Genomic DNA, 21117 nt, shown 5'->3' on the forward strand with positions numbered 1-21117 from the left:
TCAGTGCGAGCCTGACATCGGGCTCCATCCCATGACTCTGGGATCATAGCCTGAGCTGAAATCAAGAGACAGACACTCAACCGACTGAGTCATGCATGTGCCATGATTAATTCACTTATTAATTCTAGTAGCATTTTTCTTAATGCTCTCAGATTTTCTACATAAGCAAAGGTCATAAAAATTCATTTTTAACTACTATTTTACTAGCAATGGTAAATACTGTAGACTTTTAGCCAATACATTCTCTGTCACAACTAATCAGCTTTTCCATTGTACTATAAGAGCAGCTAATAGATACTGCATAAATTAATGGGCAACGCTGTATTTTGATAAAATGTAATTTACCAAAACAAGTAACGTGGCCCATAGGCTGGAGTTTGCCAACTTCTATTTTGTGACCATGTGATTGCTAATAGAGACAGTTTCACTTCATTTTCTATCTGGATGTCCTTTGTTGCTTTATCTTGTTTGATTCCATTGGCGAGAACTGCTAGTATAGTGCTGAACAAAAGAAGTCATTCAGTGAATGTCATTCCTGTCTTCTTCCTGATCTTATAGGAAATGCATTCAGTTTTTCACCATTATATATAACGTTAGCTGTAGAGTTATCATGACTTGTTTTGTTTTAAATCATATTGAAGTTCCCTTGTATTCCAGGATTGCCGAAAGTTTTTATCAGGAATGGATGTTGAATTTTGACAAGGAACATGTTTTATCTACGGAGATAGATACGGTTTTTGAATCTTAAACTAACTCTGCATTTCTGGGATAAACCCCATTTGGTAACAACAAATTATCCCTTAGTGTATTGTTAGATTTCACACACACACACACACACACACACACACACACACACATACACACACACACACACGGCTGTAGTTTAATTAATTAATTAATTAATGAAATATAATTTATTGTAAAGTTAGCTAACATACAATGTATACATCGTGCTCTTGGCTCTGGGAGTATATTCCCATGATTCGTTACTTACATACCACACCCAGTGCTCATCCCAACAAGTGCCCTCCTCAATGCCCATCACCTACTCTCCCTTTCCCCCACCCCTCCATGAACCTTCAGTTTGTTCTCTGTATTTAAGAGTTTCTTATGGTTTGCCTCCCTCTCTGCTTGAAACTATTTTCCCCCTTCTATTCCCCCATGTTCTTCTGTTAAGTTTCTCCACATATGAGTGAAAACATATGATATCTGTTTTTCTCTGACTGACTTATTTCACTTCACATAGTACCCTCCAGTTCCATCCATGTTGTTGCAAGTGGCACGATTTCATTCTTTCTCATTGCCAAGTAATATCCATTGTACATATAAACCACATCTTCTTTACCCATTCATCAGTTGATGGACATTTGGGTTCTTTCCATAATTTGGTGATTGTTGATAGTATAAACGTTGGGGCACATGTACCCCTATGAATCAGCACTCCTGTATCCCTTGGATATATGCCTAGTAGTGCAATTGCTGGGTTGTAGGGTAATTCTATTTTTAATTTTTTGAGGAACCTCCACACTGTTTCCCGGGGCAGCGGCACCAACCATGCATCCCCACCGACAGTGCAAGAGAATTCCCATTTCTGCACATCCTCACCAATGTCTGTTGTTTCCTGAGTTGTTAATGTTATCTACTCTGACCGGTGTGAGGTGGTATCTCAATGTGGTTTTGATTTGTATTTCCCTGATGATGAGCGATGTTGAACATCCTTTCATGTGCCTGTTGGCCATCTGGATGTCTTCTTTGGAAAAGTGTCTATTCATGTCTTCTGCCCATTTCTTCCCTGGATTATTTGTTTTTCGGGTGTTGAGTTTGGCCAATTCTTTCTAGAGTATGGGTATTAATCCTTTATCTGATATGTCACGTACAGATATCTTCTCCCATTCTGTTGGTGCCTTTTAATTTTGTGGATTGTTTCCTTTGAAGTGCAGAAGCTTTCTACCTTGATGAGGTCCCAAGAGTCCAATTTTGCTTTTATGTCCCTTGCCTTCAGAGATGTGTTGAGTAGAAGTTGCTGTAGCCAAGGTCAAAGAGGTTGTGGCCTGTGTTCTCCTCTAGGGTTTTGATGGTTTCCTCTCTCACATTGAGGTCTTTCATCCATTTTGAGTTTATGCACAGTGTAAGAAACTGCTCCTGTTTCATTCTTCCGCATGTTGCTACCCAGCCCTCCCAGCACCATTTGCGAAAGAGCCTATCTTTTTTCCATTGGATACTCTTTCCTGCTTTGCCAAGGTTTAGTTGGCCATACATTTGTGGGTCCATTTCTGGATTCTCTATTCTATGCCATTCGCCTTTGTGTCTCTTTTTGTGCCGATAGTATACTCCCTTGATGATCGCAGCTTTGTAGTAGAGGCTAACGTCTGGGATTGTGATGCCTCCAGCTTTGGTTTTCTTTTTCAACATTACTTTGGCTATCTGGGATCTTTTGTGGTTCCATACAAATTGTAGGATTGTTTGTTCTAGCTCTGAGAAGAATGCCGGTGCAACGTTGATTGGGATTGCAGTGAATGTGTAGATTGCTTTGGGTCGTTATCAACATATTTACAATATTTCTTCTTCCAGTCCATGAGCATAGAATGTTTTTCCATTTCTTTGTGTCTTCTTTAATTTCTTTGATATGTTTTCTATAGTTTTCAGGATAAAAATCTCTTATAGCTTTGGTTAGGTTGATTCCTAGGTATTTTATGGTTCTTGGTGTAATTGTAAATGAGCTCAGTTTCTTGATTTCTCTTTCTGTGGCTTCATTATTGGTATATAGAAGTGCAATCAATTTCTGTGTGTTGATTTTGTATGCTGTGACTTTGCTGAATTCATGTATCAGTTGGAGCAGCTTTTTGGTGGAGTCTTTCAGGTTTCCCATGTAGAGTATCATGCCATCTGCGAAAAGTGAAAGTTTAACTTCTTTGCCAATTTAGATGTGTTTTATTTCATTTTGTTGTATGATTGCTGAGGCTAGGCCTTCCAACACTATGTTCAACAACACTGGTGAGAGTGGACGTCCCTTTTGTGCTCCTTATCTTCGGCGGGCAGGGTAGGGGGGAAGTTCTCTGTTTCTCCCCATGGAGGATATTCGCAGCAGGCTTCTCACATATGGCTTTTATGATGTTAAGGTATGTTCCTTGTATCCCAACTTTCTTGAGGGTTTCTTATTAACAAAGGATGCTGTATTTTGTCAAATGTATTTCTGTATTTATTGACAGGATCATATGAATGATCGTATCCTTTCTTCTATTAAGGTGATGTATCATTTTGATTCATTTGCGAATATTGAACCAGCCCTGTAGCCCAGGAATGAATCCCACTTGATCATGATGAAGAATTCTTTCATATACTGCGGAATTGGATTTGCTAGTATCTTGTTAAGAATTTTGGCATCCGTGCTTATCAGGAATATTGGCCTGTCATTCTCCTTTTTAGTGGGGTCTCAAGGTAATGCTAGCTTCATAGAAAGAGTCCGGAAGCTTTTCTTCCATTTCTTTGTTCAACAGCTGGAAAAGAATCGGTATTAACTCTGCTTTAAATGTCTTGTAGAATTCCCGTGGGAAGACTTCTTGCCCAGGACTCATATTTGTTGGGAGATTTTTGATAACTGATTGAATTTCTTCGCTGGTTATGGGTCTGTTCATATTTTCTATTTCTTCCCATTTGAGTTTGGGTAATGTGTGGTTGACTAGGTATGTGTCCATTTCTTCCAGGTTGTCCAGTTTGTTGGCATATACATTTTCATAGTATTCTCTAATAGTTGTATTTCTGTGGTGTTGATTGTGACCTTTCCTTTTTCATTCGTGATTTTATCTATTTGGATTCTCTTTTCTTTTTGAGAAAGCTGGCTAGGGGGTTATCAAGTTTATTTATTCTTTAAACAAAAACAGCTCTTAGATTCATTGATCTGTTCTACTATTTTTTTTGTTTGTTTTTATGGGTTTTTCTTTTGGATTCTATAGTGTTTATTTCTGCTCTAATCTTTATTATTTCTTCTAACGGTTGTAGGGTTTCTTTGCTGTTCTTCTTCTAGTTTCTTTAGGTGTGAGGTTCGATTTTGTATTTCGGATTGTTCTTATTTCTTGAGAAAGGCCTGGATGGCGATATGTTTTCCTTTTAGGGCTGCCTTTGCTGCCTCCCGAAGGGGTTGGACTGTCATGTTTTCATTTTCATTTGGCTGTATGTATATATTTTTTTAATTTTTCCTTTCATCGTCTGGTTGACCCATTCTTTCTCCAGTAGGATGTTCTTCAACCTCCATGCATTTAGAGGCTTCCCAAACTTTTTCTTTTGTTTGATTTCAAGTTTCATAGTGTTGTGATCTGAAAATACGCATGGTATGATCTCAGTTCTTTTACATTTATGGAGGGCTGTTTTGTGACCCACTGTGTGGTCTGTTTTGGAGAATGTTCCACGTGCACTCGAGAAGAATGTGTATTCTGCTGCTGTTGGATGAAAAGTTCTGAATAGATCTGTCAAATCCATCTGGTCCAGTGTATCATTCAGGGCCTTTGTTTCTTTACCGATTTTGTGCCTAGGTGATCTGTCCATTGTTGTTAGGGAGTATTTAAGTCACCTACAGTCTCCATACGATTATCAATAAGAATGCTTCGGTTTGTGATTAGTCTATGTATATATTTGGGGGCTCTCAAGTTGGGGGCACCAACATTTACAATTGTTAGCTCTTCTTGATGGATAGATCCCTTAATTATGATATAATGCCCTTCGCCATCTCTTGTTAGAGTCTTTGGTTTAAAATCTCATTTGTCTGATCTAAGTATGGCTACCCCAGCTTTCTTTTGACTTCCAGTAGCATAATACATGGTACTCTATCCCCTAACCTTCAATCTAATGGTGTCCTCCTGTCTCAAATAAGTCTCTTGTAGACAGCATATAGATGGATTTTGTTTGTTTTTTGATCCATTCAGATACGCTATGTGTTTTGATAAGGGCATTTAGTCCCTTCACATTCAGAGTGATTATTTAAAGATATGGATTTCATGTCATTGTGTTGTCTGGAGCTTTCATGCTTGTGGTGATGTTTCTGGTCCTTTGTAGCCTTGACAACATTCCACTCACAGAGTCTCCTTAGGATCTCCTGCAGGGCTGGTTTAGTGGTCATGAGCTCTTGTAGTTTTTGGTTTTCTGGGAAAGCCTATCTCTCCTTCTATTCTGAATGACATCCTTGCTGGAGAAAGGATTCTTAGCAGCATATTTTCCTATTCAGCACATGGACTTTTTCCTACCATCGCCTCCTGGCCTGCCAAGTTTCAGCGGGCAGGTCTGCTACTACCCATATGTGTCTACCCTTGTAGGTTAAGGCCCGTTTGTCCCTTGCTGCTTTCAGAATTCTCTTTTCTCTTTGTAACTTGCCAATTTCACTATGATATGCTGTGGAGAAGACCTATTCTTGTTGAATCTGAAGAGAGTTGTCTGTGCCTTCTGGATTTGGATGTCTGCTTCCTTTTCTCCAGAATTAGGGAAGTTCTCACCTATAATTTGTTCAAGAAAACCATCTGCCCTTCTCTCTCTCTCTCTCTCTCTCTCTCTCTCTTACGCTGGAACTCTTATGATCCGGATATTATTACATTTCATTGAATCACTTAGTTTTCTAATACTCCCCTCATGGTCTAATATTTTCTTATCACCCTTTTTCTTGGCTTCATCATTTTCCATACTTTCATCTTCTATGTCACTTATTCTCCCCTCTGTTTCCTTCATCTTTGCTGTTACTGCATCTAGTTTATTTTGCATCTTATTTACAGTATTTCTTAATTGCTGTCACTATTTCTTAGTTCCTTGATCCCTGCAGCAATAGATTCTCTGCTGTCTTCTATGCTTTTTTGTAAGCTCAGCTGTTAATCTTACAACTATTATTCTAAATTCTTGAACCGATATATTGTTTATATCTGTTTTGAGCAATTCTCTAGCTCTCATTTCTTCCTGGAGTTTCTTTTGAGGAGAATTCTTCCATTTCCTCAGTGTTCAGTACTTATGTGTTTTCCTAGTTGTCATGTGTCCTGCACCTGTCAGCACTATTTTAAAAAGGGGTCGTATACTATCCAGGGCCTGGCCCTTCAATAGGTATCTTTGGAGTGTGTTTCATGCTCTCTGTTGTTGTGACTCTGGTTGCTTTATTTCCCTACTCATATTTGTGGGTTGGCCATTCCAGCAGGTGTGCTTAGATTTGTTCATAATGTAAACTTGGAAAAGAATTTAAACACTGGGGGGGGGGGGTGATGGAAGATGCCTTATCTCATACAAAGGGAGAAATGACAGGGGCAAAGGAAAAGAGAAGAAGACAAAAAATTGACCAGGCAGAGAATCAGAGAAACTATACAACTTAATCCAGGCAGGGAAGAGAGGGAGGGAGGGAGAGAGAGATAGATAGAGAGAGAGAGAAAGGAAAATAAGAAGGAGATACAGAAGAGGTGCAGAAAGAATAGATTAAAAATCTCCATGACCTGGCCAGTTGTCCCCATGGGCCCCTGGAGATGTTTGTGTCACGCTGTAGCCCAGATTCCTAGATTTCCACATCTTCTTGCCTCACTGCTGTGTTTGAGGGATGTGGTCATTTCAGGTACCCCTACTTCTCTGTCATGTTGACACACCCCCCACTTTAATGTAGTGTTAGACTTGATTTGTGGATGGTTTCTTCAGAAATTGTGCCCCCATGCTTATGACAGAATTTTATTTCTTACAGTATCTTTGTCTAGTTTTGGTTTCAGATAATGCTAGCCTTATAGAATGAGGTGAGACATATTTCTCCTCTCCATTTTGGGGGGAGACTTTGTGTAGAATAGATAACATTTCTTCCGAAAATGTTGGATGAATTTACTAGTGTAGCCACTTGGCCCTGGAATTGTTTTCTGTGGAAAGATCTTTATCTAAGACTTTAGTTTCTTTTATACATACAGAGTTAGTTAGTTTATCTGTTGTTTTTTTCCTTTATTTTATTTTTTATTTTATTTTATTTCATTTCACTTCATTTCATTTCACTTCATTTCATTTCATTTCATTTCATTTCATTTCATTTCATTTCAGTAATCTTTACACCCAACATGGGGCTTGAACTCACAATCCAGAGATCAAGAGTCACATGTTCTACCAACTTAGCCAGCCAGGCACCCTTCACTCTTGATTGAGCTTTGATAATTTCTGTCTTTCACGGAATTTACCCACTGCATCTGAGTTGTCAAATTAATTATATAAAGTTCATAATATTACTTTGTTATTTTTTTTAGTATCTGTGAATTTCCAGTAATGTTAGTTACATTACTAATTTCTGATATATTGTTAATACTTCCGTTGTTTCTCTTCATTTTGGGATCAGTCTTGGTAGAAATTTCTCCTTTTTTCACCTCCTGAAAGCATTTGGTTTCATTGATTATTCTCTCTCGTTTTTCTGCTTTCTTTCATGTGATTTTTGTCTTTATATTAGTTCCTTTCTTCTGCTTGGTTTGGGTTTAATTTGTTTTAGTTTTCTAGTTTCAAAAGGTGGAACCCAATGTCATAGATTTCAGACCTTTCTTCTTCCTCATCCTCTTCATCCTCTTCTTCTTTTTCCTCTCCTTCTTCCTCCTCTCCTTCTTCCTTCTACTCCCTCCTACTCCTCCTCCTCTCCTCCTCCTCCTCCCCCTCCCCCTTCTTCTTTTCTTCTTCTTCTTCTTCTTCTTCTTCTTCTTCTTCTTCTTCTCCCTTTCCCACTCTGTCTCCCTCTCCCTCTCCTCCTTCTTTCCACTTCCCCTTCCTCTTTTCCTCCTCCTCCTCTTCTTCTCTTCTTCTCCTTCTCCTTCCTCTTCTTCATCTTCTTCTTATCCCTTTCCCTCTCCATCTCCCTGTCCTCCTTCCCTCCTCTTCCTCCTTCCTCTTCCTCCTCTGTCCTCTTCCTCCTCCTGTTTCCTCCTCCTCCTCTTCTTCTGCTCCTCCTCCTTCCCTCCTCGTTCTCCTTGTTGTTGTTGTTGCTCTTCTTCTTCTTCTTCTTCTTCTTCTTCTTCTTCTTCTCCCTTTCCCTCTCCATCTCCCTGTCCTCCTTCCCTCCTCTTCCTCCTTCCTCCTCCTCCTCCTCTGTTCTTGCGCCTCCTCTATGCTCCTCCTCCTCTTCTTCTCCTCCCCCCACTTCCCTCCTAGTTCATCTTCTTCTTCTATATACTGTAGAAATCTATTGGCATTATTTTACCAAAATTTTTCTCACTTGTGAAAAATTAAAATCAGTTCTTCAACCTTTAGAAAGAAAAAAGAAGAAAATCTCTTTACTATAATACACCATGAAAATAGGCTATCTGCTTGCCACATTGTGTGTGTGGGGGGGTGTGGTTTTTTTAAATTACACTATGGCCACAATCCTTTTCACACAATTTTTCAGACAGGTAAATAAATATCAAATTATGTTCTTTCAGGCCAGCCACAAAACTTTAAGGAATCGACCCTAGACATGTATGTACGTGACAGAGCAGGCTCCTGTTTGAGCCGGGCAGCTTTAGTATCATTTCCAGGGGTCAGCAATCTATGGCCCGTGGACTGAATGTGGCTTGGCTTGTTTGGGTATGGCCCTGAGGTAAGAAAAGTTTTAGATTTTTTAAAGGGTTGTAAACAAAGCAAAAACAAAGTACTATGTGACAAAAGTATATGGTCTACAAAGGTTAAAATATTTACAGTTTGGCCTTTTACAGAAAAAGCTTGCAGACCCTTCAATTATACCAATGTTATACAGAATTCAGATGGTGCAATTACAATTCCGAGATAACGTTCCTTTATTGTGACCCAGAATGTAGCAACATCCTACAAAGATGTTCCTCTGATGTCATGGGTTAGAATTCCTTTTCTCTTTTTTCTTCATCTTCACATCATTAAACTTCATCCTCATCTCTCTCTCCATGAGTGTGGAGATTTTTCAGTTTTTCATTTAGTAAGGCAGCGATTGCTTTTGCATCTCTGGCATCTATTTGCTCTCCCCAAATGTTTCTCTTTGCTTTTTCATAGGGATAACATTTAACAGTCGGATAGGCTCTGATGCCAGCTTTCTGGCATGTCTGAGCCTAAGCCTGACAGCCTATTTTTCCAGCTTTCACTTTTCCTTTCATCGTCTTAGCCAAGAGCTTAAACTCTGGAGCAAAATTTTGGCAAGGTCCACACCAAGGAGCATAGAATTCAATCACCCGGTGATTTTTCCCTTGTATAACTTTTTCATCGAAAGTCTGAGCCGTTAGACTTGTGGATGCTTGAGGTCGAAATCCCGTGCCCCAAATCTCTCTTCTAGCCATTGTAACTGTGATACTGAAAAGCTTTATTTGGTTTTGGGGGAGGGAATCTTATCTCAGGGTATCTCTGAACATTTTCTTGGGCACAAAAAGAATGATACTTTTGGCAGTCTATACTGCCCACAGTAACTGTCCAGTTAGTGTCCGGGCCATTCTTTTCCATTCTGGCATTAGGACTTGACATGGATGACACCATGGGAGTAGAAGTCAACCATCCAGACTTCATCATGGTTTCTTTGTTTAGCTAGTTCATTGAAAGTGGTGGGTGTCAGGGAGGTCTCTGAAGGTTCCTAAGATCCTCTATGAATTCCAAGATCTGTTGTTCAGCAGAGTGATGTCCTTCTTATTCATGAACCTCGGATTGGTTGAATACAACTGTTGTTGGATCCGCCTAAATGTTATACGTGTTACAGGGTCTCTCGTGAACCGTACCATCTAGTGTACCAAACTAAAGCTGACCACGCAGATGCTTTGATGCTTTTGGTAACTCTGGCAATAAAGCTTGACATGGTGGACACCATGGCACAAACAAATCAACAAGCCACGGTTCCTGTCATCGGCAGGAACATTTTGAGGTCCAAGTGTGGCAACATGAGAATTACCACTTTCTTTGGCAAAGGCTAGTATATCATATAGAATCTTCTTTCCACGATGAATTTCATATTCTTTGGTTCCTTGTCCTTTAAATACTGCTAGACATGGCTGAAATACAGAGAGATTACTACAGATGTCTGGTGCAGAGGGATAGTCAGCCTTGCCAACTTGAATTGTTCACTTTTGAGTAGAGTTTTTAGTTCCCTCAACTCAGGATCATTTGGATTTTCATGTTTTCCGAAACTAAACAATAAGAGCCACCGATGATGAGCCAATCGATCCGTTAGTGTATTTGCCAAAAGTAGCTCAAAATCTGGAAGACTATGCATGATTTCCAAATCTATTTCTCGAGCATCCAATGAATTAAGGAACAAAACGCTGCTTTTCTCTCTGTTATTTAATGGGGCGCCAGAGGAAAATAGGCAGTAGTACTTGTGATAATATCCAGACTTTTACAAAGTTTGTCCTGGGTGGCACAGTCCATCCATCCTACATTAACCAGACCATCCAACATGCCCCTGAGCCTGAGTCGTGTCTATGAAGTTAAACAATCTCCTCCTTTGCAACAAAAAGTGATCAGCTGGCCAATACCAGCAGCAAAAGCAGTTTCTATGGAGTGAACACAATTTCCTGTCCATAATTCCATCACTGGGTTTCTAACGTGCTGCATGGCAAACTCACCAAACGTTCCTTTGATCTGTCCCCGTGATATTTCACTGTGGCCATTCCAGACCTAAAAAGGAAGAGGCTGGGAGATCCGTTGACTCCTTTCATTCAGCAAAACATTCTATCATCACCACAGTTAACAGCACCAATTCAAAGTAATCCATCTACTTCTTTAACACAGTCTCTCCATGTGGGAGCTAATTCATGGCAGTGTGACCATCCTGGGGAGTAAAAGTTCACAAACCACAGTTCTCCAGAATGAACAGCAGCATCCACTTCTCTTCTATTCAATGTCATGCTTTCAAGATCATCATCACAAATACCAAAATCATAACGATCATAATCCCAGGTTTCATACGGGCCACCTTCTGGATCATCTGCAAGTCCCTTTTCTCCGTATTTGTCATACTTTTCCCACAGACTTCATCTTTGAGTACTTCATATGCTCTATTTATCTTTGAAAATCACTCTGTACATTAGGATTATTCATTTGGTTGGTTGGTTGGTTATTTATTTATTTATTTAGTTAGTTAGTTAGTTAGTTAGTGTTTATTTACTATTGAGAGAGACCGAGACGGAATGCAAGTGGGTTAGGGGCAGAGAGAGTGGGAGACACAGAGTCCAAAGCAGGCCCCTGGCTCCGAGCCATCAGCACAGAGCCCGACGCAGGGCTCTAACCCACGACCTGTGAGATCATGACCCGAGCGAGCGGAAGTTGGACGCTCAACTGACTGAGCCACCCAGGTGCCCTGGGTTATTCGTTTTGGTTTTTTGGGTTTTTTTTTGGTTTTTATAAGGATGTAGCTTCAATGCCAACTTCATGAAAGCTTCTCTTATCTCTCTACTGTTTGCAGTCCTGGATACTCCAAGTAAACTGTAAAAATCTTGATCTGTTCCCACGAAAATGGCCATATACACTATTAGGAAACAGAATGACTCTTTTCAGGTCCCGGAGGTAGTCATTTTCGTTGAAGCAGACTCCCATTCTTTCTCTGATACAAGTTCTGATGAAAGTGAACATTCAGATATATAGCTGGTTCCAACTGAGAGAATATGCAGGTTTGAGAACTTGTGTTCACGTTACTCCAAGAGTGAATCATGCACCATGAAATTTTCTCCCAAAATGTCAATCTGTGTAGGCTCAGTAATCTCCACTTCCTCAGATCACAAAAGATATAAAAATACTTTCAGGAATCTAACCTTCTTAACATTCTGTTTCTCCTTTCTTCCTTGAATCCTAAATGTCTAAATCTTCTCCTTACCTGCGAATGGTCTCTGGCTCATTTCTAACTCCTTGTCATGCAACCAAAACATACGTTTTTAAAGTATAGCGGTGGAGAGTAACAAATATTCAGACTAAAATAAGCAACCAGAGGAAAATGGAGAACACATTGTCCAATACCATCATGGGAAAAGTGGTTCTCCTAGGGGTCCTTCTCAGCGTGGGTGTGGTGGACTTGATCTGCGCCAAGCTTCAGGGCCAGGTGGAAACTGCCGGTAAACGCAATAGGAAGGATTTCTGGTTGCCATCAGCCCAGAATAGGATGTGGGGAGAGGGGAAGGATGGGGACATCCCATGAGAGAGACTGCTGGCATATGAAGTCTCCGGCAAGACTAGGGTGAAAAGAGCCTGAGTAACTGAGGCTTAAGTGAGAGAAAGGGTCGCAAGAAGCTGGGAAGCGAAGTCGGAAGAAGGGTGATGATGTAGGTAGTGAGAAAAAGATGGGGAGCTAGAACACAAAACCCATGGCAGGGGCGGAGAGGAAGGGAGGGGAGACAGGTGCAGAGGCATTGGGCTCTCCCTTCCAGAAGGACCATGCCTGTGCCACCGCCGCCGCCTCTCACTCCAGCAGAACCCGGGGCCCGGCCCATGCCCACCTCAGTCTAGGGGGGTCTCCTCCTACGGCTACTCCCCCACCTTCAATTCCCGGCATTGGCGGACCCCGCCCCCACCCACCCAAGTGCCTGCTGTGCTCTGTGAACAAAGCACCTGCTCTCCATCCACTGCCAGGGTGGGGCGGGGCGGGGCAGGGTGCCTTGGGAAGCTGGGGGAGGAGCCACAAAGGCAGCAAGGAGCACCGCACTTCCCTGTTCTTTTTTAATGTATACATTCAGTGCTATCAGTCTTCATGTGAGTGCTACTAAAGCAGAACTCTACAAATTCTACTATGTTTTCATTTTCATTCAGTTCAGAATCCTTTCTAATTTTTTTTTCTTTTTTCATTACTTCTTTGACCCAGGAGATATTTCGATGTGTTCTGTAGTTCACAAATAGTTGAGTATTTTCCAGAGATATTTTTGTGCTTGATTTCTGATTTGATTGCTTTGTGGCAGGGAACACACTATTATGACTTCAGGCCTCTTGACTTCTTCCTTTTATTAAGATTTATTTTTGACCCAGAACATAGTCTTTTTTGGTAAGTGTTCCATAGATCCTTGAGAAGAATAGTGGCGGCCAAGTCTACTATGCCCTTGCTGATGTTGAGCGTGTTGAAATATCAGACTATAATTTTGAATTTGCCTATATCTCTTTTCAGTTCTATCAATTTTGCTTCATGTACTTTGAAGCTATTAACAGATACATGAACATTTAAGATTGCTCTTAATTGACCCTTTTATGATTATATAATGACCTGTTGTTTATTGCTGGTAATATTTTTTTTTTTTTGCTTGAAACTGTTTTGTCTGCTATTCATATAGCCACTCTAGCTCAGCCTTCTTTGGTCAAGTGTTAGTGTGGTATATCATATTCCTGTCTTTCGAACAAATTTCTGTCTTGACATTTAAAGTGCATTTTGTATAGGTGGCATATAGTTGAGTCTTCCTTTTTTATCCATTCTGACAGTCTGCGTTTTAGTTGAGGCTTTTAGACCGTTTTCATTTACTGTGATTTTTTTTTCAATATATGAAATTTATTGTCAAATTGGTTTCCATACAACACCCAGTGCTCATCCCAAAAAGTACCCTCCTCAATACCCATCACCCACCCTCCCCTCCCTCCCACCCCCCCATTAACCCTCAGTTTGTTCTCAGTTTTTAAGAGTCACTTATGCTTGGGCTCTCTCCCACTCTAACCTCTTTTTTTCTTTTTTCCTTCCCCTCCCCCATGGGTTTCTGTTATGTTTCTCAGGATCCACATAAGACTGAAAACATATGGTATCTGTCTTTCTCTGTATGGCTTATTTCACTTAGCATCACACTCTCCAGTTCCATCCACGTTGCTACAAATGGCCATTTACTGTGATTTTTGAGATAGTTGATTTGAATATGTCATCATGCTGTTTGATTTGCATTTGTCCTATCTGCTCCTTGTTCCCGTTCTCTTCTTTTTCCGCTTTCTTTTAATGGAGTAATTTTTATGATTCAGGTTTATCCATTTATTTATTTATTCATGTATTCATTTATTCATGTATTCATTTTTTCACTTATTTATTTAGGCTTCCTAGCTAGAACTTTTCAGTTTTGCTGCTTTAGTGGTTGGTTTAGGGTTTATAGTCTATGGCTTCAGCATCACAGTCTCCCTTCCAGTAATGTTATACCACATCGTATAGAGTTTAGGCAAATCACAAGAGTTGACTTCCATTTCTTCTTTCCTAGACATATCCTTCCTGGGTCAGTGGGATTATAGTTTTCATGAGATGTAGGAAGATTTGGGCCATTTTTTTTCCTGTCCCTTTCCCCTGCCTCTTTGGGCAATTGTATATTTCCCAGTTGAAGTTTTCTCCCAGGTTTCCAATGTTAAACTTCAGTCTTTTGTTTTGTGATGTCTAATATGTGTTTATTCCTACCCATCGTATTGTTCATGGCTAACATAATTTACATCTCTGTAAGTACTATTTGGTTTTTAAAACAATAGCTGCCATGCCTCTAGTTATCTTTTCATGCTTTGTTTGGAGATATAGTTAAGTTACTTACAAACAGTTGGATCCTTTAGTCTTGCTCTTACAAATTATTGGAGGAATCCAGAGTTGTGATCAGCCTAAGACAAATTATGAGTTTTTCTATCTTAGCTAATGTGAATAGATACTGTCCCTCGTGCTGTGGGAGCACCAGGCAGTGTTTCCTCTACTCTTCAGATTTTTTTCCCTTGATGACTTCCTTCCATGTATGCACTGGTTGTTACTCTGCTGAATAGCCAAAGGGGACCCTGTGCAGATGCCCAGGGTTCTTTCTGTGTCCTGCTTTCTCCTCTCCTGGATGCTGACCTGTCGTCTCTATCTGCCTTGCCTTCACCAGACTCTCAGTTTTGCCACCACGACTCAAGGAGTCTGGTGAAATCTACTTAAATAATTTATGTCTCCTGTGATGTAGCCTGAAAACTCTCTCAAGGCAGTGAGCTTGGGCATACATGTTAGGCTAACGTGTTTTGTTTTCAGGGATCATTGTCCTTCATTGTCTGAAGTTCTGTGTCTTGAAAATCATGTTAAAATTGTATTTTGTCTGTTTTGTTTTTGCTTGCTTCAGGTAGGAAGATCAATCAGTACGTGTTACCCCATCTTGGCCAGAAGCAGATTACAGTGGAACTTCGGCACATGCTCTAGACTGTCGAGAGTGCTTGTCTTCCTCCTTTGCTTAATTGTCTCCTGCTCATCCTTCATTCCTCAGTATAGTTATCTCTTCCTCAGGGACATCTATCTTCCTTGGGCCCAATCTAGATCAAGTTATGATCACAGAACTCTGTCTTCTAATAGGAACTATCTGAATTTAGAATTACCATTTGAGTTGTCTTTCTCCTTCACTAGACTTTAAGCTAATCGAGAGCCAGGGGTCTTCTCTATTGCATCTGTAGAGCTGAGTATAACATCTTCCATTGAAGGTATATATTTACTCAATGTGTCAATGAGTGAATTGAAGATGCACAGGCCTGTATATGCAAAAAGTACTCATCTATTTTATTTCTGTTTCTTCTCTGATGCAGATTATGCTGGCTTCTTGAAAATCCAAGATATACGTGTTTCCTATGAGAAATTAAGGAAACTTAACAAAAAGCACTGTAAACTTCTTATGGGAAAAATGACAAAAATGGACAAAATGGTTAGTGCACTACAAAACGAGCTACAGGAAGCCAAAGACATGATATCACGGTTAGAACATCAAAAAGTGGAATGGGAACGTGAATTCTGCAGTTTGAGGTACAGCATCTTGGCTTTAAGGAAATATTTCAACTGTTTCCTTTTATACTACAGATGTGTAGGGGCAGTTTTGTAATTGCTGACTTACCTTATGGGATTTTCCTGGAAAGAATACTTGTTTAGTGTTGTGAGGTGTGCGATTCTTGGCAATAACACAGCAAGTTCCTAACAGTGAATACTTCTAATACGTTAATGTATATTCCAAATCACAATTTTAATGGCCATATGAAAGTCCACCATTGTCCAAGAAACATCATTATTTAAGAGATTGAATTCTGCTTCTTTTTCATCTCTCTGTATTTTAATTAATGCTCTCAGGGATGTCTTTTATATAAATCTGTTTCTACATGTCTGGTTACTTGCTTGGAGTCAATTCTTCAATATAATGTAATCTGGTTAAAGTATAAAAATTTTTAAAAAGGTCTTTGATCCATATTTTTAAATTGTTCTCAGGAAAGTTTATATTACTTTCTGTACCTACCAACAGAGTATAAAATGGTCATTTTTCTCAAGACATTAAAATTCGCCAAAATTGATTCCATTTGCATCTTAACATGCAGGTGTTAAAAGGTAAAGTGGGGGTGCCTGGGTGGCTCAGCTGGTTAAGCATCTGGCTTCGGCTCAGGTGATGATCTCGTGAGTTTGAGCCTTGCTTTGGGTGGGCTCAAGCCCTGATTTGGTTGAGCACGAGCCCCGCTTCGGATGAGCTCCTCTTCTCTCACTCTGTCTCTCCCTCTCTGTCTGCCCCTCGTGGGATTCTGTCTCTCTTTCCCTCTCTCCACCCTCACTCACTTGAGTCATCTCTCTCTCCATAAAAAATTTAAACAAAGTAAAATGGGGGCGCCTGGGTGGCTCAGTCAGTCAAGCGTCCGACTTTGGCTCAGGTCATGATCTCAGGGTTCGTGAGTTCGAGCCCCACATCGATCTGTGTGTTGTCAGTGCAGAGCCCACTTCGGATTTTCTGCCTCCCTCTCTCTCTCTCTCTGCCCCCCCTTTGTTTGCATGGGCTCTCCCTTTCTCTCTCAAAAATGAATAAACATTAAAGAAAAGTAATACGGAAAGTGGTTACTGAGAAGTTTTTTCAGCATCTCTGTCATAGGTAGATAAAATTAATTCAAAAGTGTATGCTGAAAGGTCATATTACTCTTTATTGTTTACTTAATTAATACGTATCCTGTGTTGTTCTAGAAGGGATGTTTAAGTGATTCATAAAGTAGGTAATCATCAACAAGGTAAGTTGCAAGTGTTGTGGAAGAAGAAACAAAAAGCATAGGCAACAGATATTAGACTCGTCAGCGTAGTCTTGGATGACAGTAATCTGCACGCGTATGTTGTGTAAACAACATCCACAGATGCTCTCTTTCACTGCACATCATTTTTGGAGGTACCTGTAAGGTTTCGTCAAGTGGAAATTTTATTTCCAGTGAATTGATAAACTTGCTTATAAACAGCAACTTCTCTTTTTAATGAGAAACTGAATTATCTGTCCTATGGAGGAATAATTATACCTGTGGGAAAGGGGGTAATTTTCAACTCTAACTTTCCTGAATAATTTCAAACTTCCTTTCCTACAACATCTACCAGAGTTATTACTGACTAAAACTAACGAAGTTGCATAATGCTTTCTTCTGGCTTCTTTTCAACTGTATAATATATGGTTTGGAAGAGATTGAAGTGACAAATTAAAAACATGAGCCCTACAAGGAAAACAATTGGAGACCATAGAAATTTTTCATTTGGATAATAAGCCAACTTATGTGTAACCAGATCATAAAATGAACTTTTTATGTCTAACAAAACAAATTTTAAAAGAAGCACATGTAATTGCAGATGTACCTTAAAACAAGAAGAAGAAGAAGAAGAAGAAAGAAGAAATACTGATATGTTATATGAAAATATTAGGGAAAAGTTAAGAAGGAAAGAAGACGAATATAAGAAAGAAGTTGAAACAAAACAACAAGTTGAACTCGCTCTTAGAATGCTAAACACGGAATTGAAGGCCACAAAAAATCAGGTAAATCAGTTTTTGATAAAAACTGTATTTCCATCTATATTACATAGTGTAATATTATACATATATATTTTATAGTATCCCTTTGACTCAATATATACTATTTAGGTTTAAAATAAATTAAAACATGGGATCATGTTCTTTTGAACATTTTTTTAAAGTTCTCCTCTTCAGCTTTTGACCTTCTTTTTTTAACGGTATGAGACCAGAATCATAATGAAATGTGTCTCCAGGTTGTAGAAGAGCGCAGTGACACTCAGTGGCAACTTTCTCCAGAACAGAAGGCCAGAGTCTTACAAGATGGAAGTCTAAACAATCTCTTTTGCAAGCAAAAGGAGCTAGAAATGGCTCATAAGAAAACTAATTCTAAGGTATCTTCTTTAGTTATTTTGAAGTACATGTGTGTATGTATTTGTATACATTCTATTTTTTAGTTATTATTACTTTTTTCTCCGTGTGTGTGTGTGTGTGTGTGTATATATATATATATATATATATATATACATATGTGTGTGTGTATATGTGTATATATATGTGTGTATATATATAAATATATATATATATATATGTGTATGTACATATGAAACTGAACTCTGTTCATCATGGAAACTATAGAGGATTTTAAAAGCACATATATTTTGTGGAGGGTCATGGGGGACGGTGGCATTTTTGCTTCACTGGATACAATAATATTCTTGATTAAATGCACTGTCTGCAACAACTAGTGACATTCATAATGTCCTCGTCCAAAGGAGAGGCTTTTATTACTTTCTGTAGGAATTGATGAGCTTTCCCTAATCTCAAAACAATTGCTACTAGCAACATGTGTTTTAGTTTTGAACAGTTACTTCACTGCCTTGATATATTAATAGTTTAGGTGAACACTTCCGCTAATGGACAGGAGGACAAGTGTAGCCAGTTCACTGATCATATTTTCGGTATCAAGTCTCCTACTTTTGAGAAAAGTAACACTTTTGCTTCAAGTAGCATCCTGTTTCATTACAAGGAACTTTTGATAACAATGGTATGCTGTGGTATATACTTAATGATAATTTATTGATAGGTATTTTATTCCTAATAAAATAGCTGAGTGTATTTCCCCTCTTTTATATTTATTACTGTTTTCAACATGAAAGGAAATGCAAGTTGTTGCAGCAGTAAATCATCTCATGGTTTTCTAAGAGATGTATAAATTTCCCCTTATTTCCTATGAGTATTTTGAAATACAAGACTTCTTTCGTACTTGTGTATTTACACTAGAGAAGTGGCAGTGGTTGGTGCAAGAGCACTAGTTGTGGAGTGAGAAGACCTGGGGAGAGTCCTGCAGCTCACCGTTTTAATCTCTCCATTCTAGAATTGTGATAACCAAATGAGTTCATTGATGTATGTAGAAGTGTTTCTATTATAGTACAGTGCCTAGATTTTTCAGTTACCAATAGATATAATTCTTATAACTGACTATAGAAATGGTAGCAAAGTAGATATCTATGAAATATTCTCAGGAAAGAAGAATTTTAGGAAATTTAATCTGTCCGAGTATATGCAGAGCTAAGGATTTTACTGTGGGGTCGCTGTGTTCGATATCTACTGTAAACTCAATTTTTAAGTATAGTCAGATTTATTAATCTTTTATTTTAGGCCTTCTGGTTTGTTGTAAATCAGAGAAAGGCTTTTCCAATTCTGAGATTCTGAACACTTTTCTCACAAATTCTTTTTTACTTTCATGCCTTCATTATCTTCAGTTCAAGTTCTGAACTTTTGGGAACTTATGCTTGTCTAAAATTTGAGATTTGGAGCCAACGTTATTTTTTTCCAGTTGGATATTCACTTACTATAATCTTCCTTCCTTCCTTCCTTCCTTCCTTCCTTCCTTCCTTCCTTCCTTCCTCTTTTCTTTTCTTTCTTTCTTTCTTTCTTTCTTTCTTTCTTTCTTTCTTTTCATGTTTCTTTATTCGTTAGAGAGAGAGAGAGAATGCAAGAAGGGGAGGGGCAGGGAGAGGGAGAGCGAGAATCCTGAGCAGGCTCCTGACTGTCAGCACAGAGCCTGATGCCAGGCTTGAACCCACAGAATGTGAGATCATTCCCTGAGCCAAAATCAAGAGTCAGACACTCAGCCAACTGAACCACACTGGCACCCCCTGCAACCTTTTCATTGTTTAAACACAGATTATACTTTCATTTCAAAGAAAATCATGATACTGCCATTTTCTTGAGTGCTATCTGAAAATGTGCTTGGTTTTACTTAGCTTTCTGATAATCATGAGAAAACACAAGATCGGTTGCATAAAAACCACCTGTTGCAGGATGAAATTGTCGTGCTAAGACTGGAAAGAGACACCATAAAATATCAGAACTAGGCAGGGAGATAACACCTTTTGTGTCTCTAACTGAATTCAGTGAACAGGAATGTGTATGTGTTACAAAAAGACGGTGAATTGATGTATGTGTTGATATTTCTCAAAGTACGTATGTGAGAGTTGTCTATTATTAACATAATTTAATAATAAGATGATTTAGAAAATCAGTAACAGAAATGTCTTATTAGGTAGTTGCGAGACAACTTCAACAAGAACTGGCTGATACTCTGAAGAAAAAGTCTATGTCAGAGGCTTCCCCAGAGGTTACATCATATCTTCGTCTGGAAGATGAAACACGGGATCTCAAGAAGAAATTAGCTCAAATCACAAGTCAGGTATGTAGTAAATGTAACCTGTTACCACCTAACTTATAGCTCGTTAAATGATATAAAGTGTTTTAGGATACCAATTTCCATGGACCGCATTCTTTGGTATTTTCATTATAATTAATTTATTATGATTTCAGTCCCTTTACAATACATTTATTTCGTCAACTTCTGCCTCTCCTTCTCCTATTTGTGTTATACATTGTTTTCTTATAATACTTACTCTTAGGAAAGTTGAGGCTTTTGTATCCTTCCTCACAGAAATTGAGAGACTTTTTTCGTTCTTTGTTTAATTTAAAATTTTTTTTGACATTTTATTTATTTATTTTGAGAGAAAAAGAGTGAGAGAGAGTGTGTGCATGCGTGTTACCAGGGGAGGGGCAGAGAGAGGAGAGAGAGAGAATCCCAAGCAGGCTCCATGCTGTCAGTGTAGAGCCAGTGTGAGGCTCAGTCTCTATGAACCATGAGATCATGACCTGAGCTGAAAGCAAGAATTGGACGCTTAACTGACGTAGCCACCCAGGTGTCCCAAGAGACTTTTGTCCCCTACTAAACAATGTTTTTTAATGATATCTCTATTACCATGATGAGGCAAGCTGGATCAAATCAGAAGATAATGTTTAATGGGATGTTTCAGATAATTGTCTTAGTTCTCATCTTCACTTTTGAGAAGAATGCATATTGATTTCAGGATGACTTGTACAGAAAGATCACTTAACAAACCACTTGAACTTTGGCATTTCCTTCATTTTCTTTGCCTTTTAGACATATTGTCAAAGC

At 39.1% G+C, this 21117-nt stretch overlaps 1 protein-coding gene and 1 pseudogene across 1 annotated transcript in view; one reads left to right on the plus strand and one right to left on the minus strand.

The window, feature by feature from the left end:
- LOC122478362 (ankyrin repeat domain-containing protein 26-like) overlaps window positions 1-21117 on the plus strand; it is a 112489-nt gene that overhangs the window by 58750 nt on the left and 32622 nt on the right. Inside the window, exons 15-18 of the mRNA XM_043572004.1 lie at window positions 15430-15643; window positions 17474-17657; window positions 17888-18025; window positions 20200-20346. Coding sequence (XP_043427939.1) covers window positions 15430-15643; window positions 17474-17657; window positions 17888-18025; window positions 20200-20346 — 683 coding nt within the window. The remainder of the gene's footprint in view (window positions 1-15429; window positions 15644-17473; window positions 17658-17887; window positions 18026-20199; window positions 20347-21117) is intronic.
- LOC122478367 lies at window positions 8470-11496 on the minus strand (annotated as a pseudogene).

This window comes from Prionailurus bengalensis, unplaced genomic scaffold, assembly GCF_016509475.1.
Source record: "Prionailurus bengalensis isolate Pbe53 unplaced genomic scaffold, Fcat_Pben_1.1_paternal_pri Un_scaffold_55, whole genome shotgun sequence".
Taxonomy (NCBI): domain Eukaryota; kingdom Metazoa; phylum Chordata; class Mammalia; order Carnivora; family Felidae; genus Prionailurus; species Prionailurus bengalensis.